The sequence below is a fragment of the Priapulus caudatus genome, unplaced genomic scaffold (genome assembly GCF_000485595.1).
Source record: "Priapulus caudatus unplaced genomic scaffold, Priapulus_caudatus-5.0.1 Scaffold9, whole genome shotgun sequence".
NCBI classification, from domain to species: domain Eukaryota; kingdom Metazoa; phylum Priapulida; class Priapulimorpha; order Priapulimorphida; family Priapulidae; genus Priapulus; species Priapulus caudatus.
Genome location: NW_014577070.1, coordinates 183,871 through 190,957, shown reverse-complemented (window position 1 = coordinate 190,957; position 7,087 = coordinate 183,871). Strand labels below are relative to the sequence as shown.

Below are 7,087 nucleotides of genomic sequence, written 5' to 3'. Positions count from 1 at the left end.
GTTGTTGTTGTTGTGTGTGTGTGTGTGTGTGTCGTGTGTGTGTGTGTGTGTGTGTGTGTGTGTGTGTGTGTGTGTGTGTGTGTGTGTGTGTGTGTGTGTGTGTGTGTGTATGCGTGCGCGCATGTGTTTGCACATCAATACATCCGTCTAGAGATTTACGCTCTTCTGCATAAACCAGCCATCGACAGCAGTCTTAGTACACTATTGTAGCTAGTACTTTAGTTAACAGTAGATGGCACTAGTGTGCGCATAAACCTTTGCGGCCGATCCGAACACAACGACCTGGCACTAACTAGGCAGGGCTGCCAATAGGTGTGCATACATGGAAAAACGTAATTCTCCCGTCGAACACAATATGTAATATTATTTATTAATTTAATGACAGTAAATTGGCAAAGGATACTCAATGTGAGCTTGCAAGCTCCTCGCCGTCAGAGCAAACCGATAATGTAGATACGCGTGCAGGGTCGTTATTAGTTAACACTGGAATAGAGACAGTGTCGATATAGCCTTTCTTGTGTCTTGCCCCGCACTCACGCTATGAAAGACACTACAGAAGAAGCAGTGACGATATGAATCAAAATATACATAAGAACTCGGCTGCTGTAGCTTGCACCGTTTCGTGAAATGTTCCCGAGTCCATAATTTACGCGATTGGTCCATAAAATCTTTTCACGGCGCAAGAACCCAGCGCTAGTGTCACCAGAGTACAGGCCTATAGGGCAACAGAACCCGACAATTTATAGTCTTACGGCTTGCCTGTCAATCTCCGAGGGGAAGCACCTGTCTACCACAGCTTATGGACGCTCGTTAGATGTTCGTTCATCTAACTACACGCTAGCCTATCCTTGGTCAGATGCTTCGTCGTGCATGTTGACAACTCCCTAGACTCACGGCCTTCACTGAGCATTAGCTAAATAACGTTAGTTTACATTTACTGGATACAGCCACGCTACTTGTGGCAGGACTATTTGGAGAGAAGCATATATGCTAAGATGGCCTTAAATGAGGAGTATAGAGGCAACACCTTGTGTACATTTATATTGGCGGATCGCCAATATGCACGGCGCTCTAGTGCAGTTAGTTTCAGCCCACTCACTTGAATACAAACATCAGACTATTATCTGGCCATATAGTGATTGGAGTAACGCTGTGTACAGATGGAAGGATATCAGCTAGGCCCATCAGAGTGGTTTGAGTGAATTTATAAAGATCACGGACCTGTCCTGGGTTAGATTCACCACTCTCGTTATGCGGCCTATGCCCGTACCATATATATATATATATATATATATAGTCCGAAAGTACGATCAGTGAGGGGACTGGATACTAGCCACGTCCGTGCCTACTGTAAAGGAAAGCGTGGAGATGGCAGGTAAGAATGTAATAGGCGACTTCTTTTAGTTTAATATATTCCTATACTGTTGGAATTTTACACGGAAAATCTTTTTCAAAATTCTTTTGGTGGAAATTTCTGTTTGCCGCACTCTTGCGTGCGCTAGGCTAAACATTATTCGACATTCTTTCGACAAACCGTAATTACCCAATTTCAAGATGCACACACACGGGCGCAACACGCATAGCAAAACGCAGATTTACTCCACCTGCTACGGAAAAATCCTTGACTGAAAATATGGGACCATGACGCAAGTGGACCGAAACTAAGCGAAAGGAAATCCAACGGCAGATCAGTAAATACCAAAACACGCTAGCTTGGGCGGGGGCGGATTCGCTAGTGGAGAATCAGATGAGATGTCAGCAGATGGGATGTCAAACTGTCTCTCAGTTTTAAGCCGATGTAAAGCTGCAAAATTGATGGAGAGCCGTGGGAAGGTGAAGGCCGTGTAGGGGTCAGCAAATGACATCGCCACCACGCAACGAACGGATGAAGCCCGGCCGAACGCACACACATGCACACACACACACACACACACACACACACGCACGCACGCTTACGAGCTTAATACCCATAACGGAACGACTCTGGCAAGGCTTAAAGTAGTAGGTACTTGTAACGACAAATATCACGCGCGCGCCCGAAGCTACAATCGCTGCTCGACGGATGATGGCAATACATATTTAAAACAGACCTCTCCACGTTGAGAAGATTAACACAGCAACTCCGCCCGGCGTCCGACTGACAACGCCCTCTATCGATCGGCGAACAATCCGACTTAACTACGTAATCTATATTATGCTCTAGTCGCTAATCTAGAAGATGCGGTGCGGTTAGATATTACAGCATAAGCCAGCGCGGGATCTCTTCGCGGCCATTTAGTGCCTTATTATCGTCATTTAATGGCGCCCTACAAGCAAACTGGAAAATGTTAACTATAACGGAATCGCTCCCTCACCAGGGGCGGTAAATCAACCTCTCTCGGTAGAACAACGATACGCGATGCACCAAAGAACGTCACTGCACAAAGTACTGCCAACTGCTGGCGGCGGCTAGCGAGAGTTAATAACAAGAACAACACTCGGGGTTCTATCAACTGTAAACAACTAATCGCCGTGAACAATTGCTGCTAATCACGGCTAGCGACGACTAACCGCTGCTAAACGCTGCTATATATTGCTAATTATTGCTAACCCTGCTAACTATTGCTACACATTGCTAAAAGCTGCTAACCACTGCTAACCATTGCTAACAACTGTCAATCGGTGCTAACCACAGCTAACTATTGCTAGCTGCTGCTAACCGCTGCTAACAACTGCTGGCAAGTTCAGTGCCGATTCGCGCAGCAATGTTTCCGCTTGCAGTATACGTGATGCAGCATGAGAGACACGTCACGCCGTTTCACTGATGAGCCGACGATACGAGCGGTGTTGAACGTGCTGATGATTCCTTGTATCACATTACCCGCATTCTCCACTCCAGCGATTCGCTCTACTTATAGATATGGCAAGCGCATACACCAATCGTCCTCGATTTTCAACTGCATTGATTCATTCTCGGTTTCCAAAGAACTCGCACAAAATACCATCCAGAACAATCTGATCGAGCACGGAGGTGCATCATGCCCGAGAAAGCTAGCTCGGAACGCTCACAATGCAACGGATAGTAGAATGGGCCGTATTTAATCTTATCATCGATCACATTTCCTATTATACGATGAGAGGCTGGAGAGCGCTTCCCTACAAGTGACACTATTAGAGCATGCCGTATTAAATCAGGCTGCCTGGTGACACTGCAAGTAATATGTGAAGCTGACGTAGCTTCCTACTATAGCCGGAGAGACTCAGTCGTATAATGTACAGCACTTCATTAGAAACTACATCTGGACGTATCCGTATTAGCTATTGTCCCTACTGGTTGCATATAGCATGTACAGATACTAGCCGAGTCACATCCGGATCACATCGCACTTCCGTTGTTCTGCCGACGAGGTGAAATCGAGTTAAATATGACGTTTTCCCCTCTACGTGATTACGTCATAAACTCCATAAAGTCCATAATCTATACGTGTGCATCATCCAGACCTTGCTTCCAACTGTCTCCTGATAACGCCGTATGCATAATACTTATTACACTGACTACGTTTTAGGGCACGATGGCACACGTAACAGGCGAGAAATGTATATAACAACACACGACATTCATAGCATCAGCCGGCGCGTAATACTATCAAGAGCTAATAAATACCTGCGTGTATCTAATAGGCGTTTATTAGCTCTTGATACTATATATAGTTTGCAAGATACACGCACACATATCTAACTATCTATCTATATCTCTATATATCCATACAGATATATACAGTATGTATATATACATATGTATATATATATATATGCTTTTAAAACGAATTTTGTTTACATAAAACGTAAAATGTATAATCATAGTTTACGTGACGCGGACGCGGTTATTTACACGTTCACTCGGCTACGCTCTATTTACACGTGCGAGCGACGAGCCACATAAATGGGAGCATCGGAATGAAAGTCTCGTAGAGCCAGATCTCGGTAGCATTTATAGAAACATTCAGAGGAACATTTACGTGAAGGTTTTGATGTACTTGCGCGCTGAATTTGTTTATCACCGCATTAAGCGCGTCGGCTAAGTTCTGAGACAATCGTTTCGGTGCTGTTAAATTCTCTAATCATCAAATAGTAAAGAACATTCTTCTCGCGCTGTAAACATAAACGTGTTTCAAGACGCCGTATTACTTTGGCCGGTATCACACCATCTGTCTCTCGCAACGACAGAGCAGTGGCAAAGACTTTCGTAAAAAAGGATGCGAGTTGGCAATACGCATCCAGATATTACTTTCGAGGAAAGTTAGAAAGGTGTACATTTGGTACGTTATGTTATATTATATTATATTATATCATAATTAGGGAATCCGATAGAACCAAAACCATCACCGCCAGCGCTAGGGCAGAGGTTGCTTGAAGTTGTAGAACCACGGCAAAATTCGTCTAATGTTACCATAACTTTGCATACCGTTACATTCCGTTCACTAGACGACGAAGATAGAATTGGACAGTGTCTAACATACGATAATCCATGCTCTTGTGATGAGAGACAATAGGAAGCTTATACATGGTAATCTCTATAAGAGCCACCTAGTTCAGTGTATTGGACAATGACAATGTACTGTTCCGCTTACCACTAGTATCTGCGATGTCTGTGAGAGTTTAGGCAGATAAAAGGTAGTTATAGCCACTGCGAATAATATCAGACGTCAGCGATAAGATGCAACGCCCGTAAGACAAATTAAGATATATACGTATGTCAGTTCAAGTAATTTTGCTCTCCGATCGAATCGGTGATGAACAACACCCGATACATCTGTCTAAGATGTGATTTAGTGAAACTACAAAGCTGAAATCCTCAACGACAGGAATGCACCGGTAAACTGAGTTACTGTGGCTAGATGTGTCTGCCCATATTGCCGATTGGCACTATTGATTACCTATTGCAACCAGACGATTTTTGACCGGATATTGTGAAGGCAACAACTACACTGGCCGCAGAATGTGCCCCGCCGAAAGCAATGTCCATGAAACATTGCTCACAGCCATTATTACGAGCTTACCGTGATGAAATTATTGCCCATATACAAAACATAATATAATACAATATCTATAAAGAATACTGGAATTTCTATCGGCTCATGAGATTGAGACGTCACTTTCCTCTGTAGTTGTTAATATAAAGAAAACAGCATCGACACACGGTGCCGTTAATACTGCGTACCTTGACCGGGGATGCACACTTTCTCGTTACTTCGTCTCACATCTAGTATTCGCTCTTCGCACTGGCTAAAAGTCGGCCTACGAACACGGACCGGAGAAGCGACACGATGATGACGTCACGACACTACCAGTATTGTATCAGGGCGGCGGCCCGCGCCTCGCTGTTTCCGCGCGCACCCCTCTACCGTGATCAACGTCAGCTGTTCATAACGAGAGTAGACAGCGAAGTACAGAGGACTGTCTACTGCTACGACAAAGAAAACGGACTGATCAGCCGGGTACACTGATGTTTTAGGCCGTCGGATTAACGGAAGATAAACGCATCTGTGCTATTACATGCGTATTTTCCGTACCAAACATCGCGGAAGCTGCAGGCGAATTTTAACACATCATTGCATGCAACCGCAAACATGTTCGCGGCCCAATGTCAGCACAATTACCATACCATACAATCTTATATTAACAGTGAGCAGTGTTGTCACTACATGGATAGGTGTGGAAAGAATTGCCACTGGCTGACAACGTATAACAGCATGCTCGCACAGGGAGGCGTTGCACTATAGCGGGCACATTAACGCTCCTTAGCCATAACACCGAAATACACCAGTGTCGTTAGAAAGTATAGCTTGCTGGTAATCGAAAGAGAACGGTACACGGACGGCGACCTGAGGACGACGTAAGCATGTCGGAAAAACCAACCGCCGACGAATTTCCCCTCGTATTATTGAGTATGCAACACGGGTAGACTATACCCTACGACACCCATCTTCTGTTGTACCATGGTGTCTGTATGCTGTTACGACTGCGGGTGTTGTAGTGTATACGATATTTTCCTACTGCCGCGCGTGCGATCGCTAAACTAGCAGCTCGTTCAGCTGTCAGAACATTGCACACAGCGAATCAGAAGCACTAGGAGCGCCGCCGGCATCATGGCCGCGCGGTCGCATCGCTGCTCTCTTGTTTTTGCGCGCGAAAACTCCGACGGCGTATAATATATCCTGGTGGAGATGAAGATTATCTAAATTTCGTCCGACGCCTAGCATTTGCTACGAACTCGCTCTCGCTCGCCCTCTGCGTTCGTCGCACGTCCTATTCCTTACTTAGCAGCTTTAAGGATCCTCCTTTAGCAGCTGATTTGCACGCTGGTTGGCCATCGAGATCCTCGTGTCAACTAGCTTCCCCTGAAAAGAGACGAGCAGCAGCCATGATTAGCAGACAGTACAGCAGACGACTGCGTTGCCCGACACAACGAATTTGCGACGTTATTTCATCCACTAGGCGGCGCGTCAGTGCGACATGATCGTAATTCTATAGGGCACCGTACATTGTTGGCGCCGGCGCACACGTCACGTTTCGTCAGACTCGATCAAGACCGCTAGTGGTTCGAAAAGGTGTTGCCATGTACGCTGACGCGATAATCTCAGTATAATCTCACGGAGAGAATCAGCGTCTTTCGTAGACCCTGTTGACACGGGCGGATCTATCGTTGATCTATAGGTGAAAGACCGTAACTGAGGCTTTATATAAAACGCTACGAGGTTGAGTGCGTAGATCATTCAGTTAGCAGTACTGCTGCGGTAAATCGTACATTTTCAAACTGCTACGGTGGTACCATCTCGCAACATGGCGACGTACGTCTTTCTGAATCGCTACCCTGACGCGTAGTGGTATTTATTATAACAGGATCCACGTAAAACACTCTGTCTCTTGTTTAATGCATTGTTGGTTTCATCAGAAGATATTACATGCCTCATATAAACCAGATCATAAATGTTGCTACCCTAGTATTGGCTCAAATAAGTGTCGCAGTCACTCTAGCTAAGGCTAAAGTGTTTATCTTTAGTACACACACACACACACACACACACACACACACACACACACACAC

At 45.3% G+C, this 7,087-nt stretch overlaps 1 protein-coding gene across 1 annotated transcript in view; it reads right to left on the bottom strand.

The window, feature by feature from the left end:
* Positions 1-3,762: 3,762 nt before the first annotated feature.
* LOC106806530 (synaptosomal-associated protein 25-like) overlaps positions 3,763-7,087 on the bottom strand; it is a 58,050-nt gene continuing 54,725 nt past the window's right edge. The window contains exon 7 of the mRNA XM_014808506.1: positions 3,763-6,380. Coding sequence (XP_014663992.1) covers positions 6,309-6,380 — 72 coding nt within the window. The 3' untranslated portion in view covers positions 3,763-6,308. The remainder of the gene's footprint in view (positions 6,381-7,087) is intronic.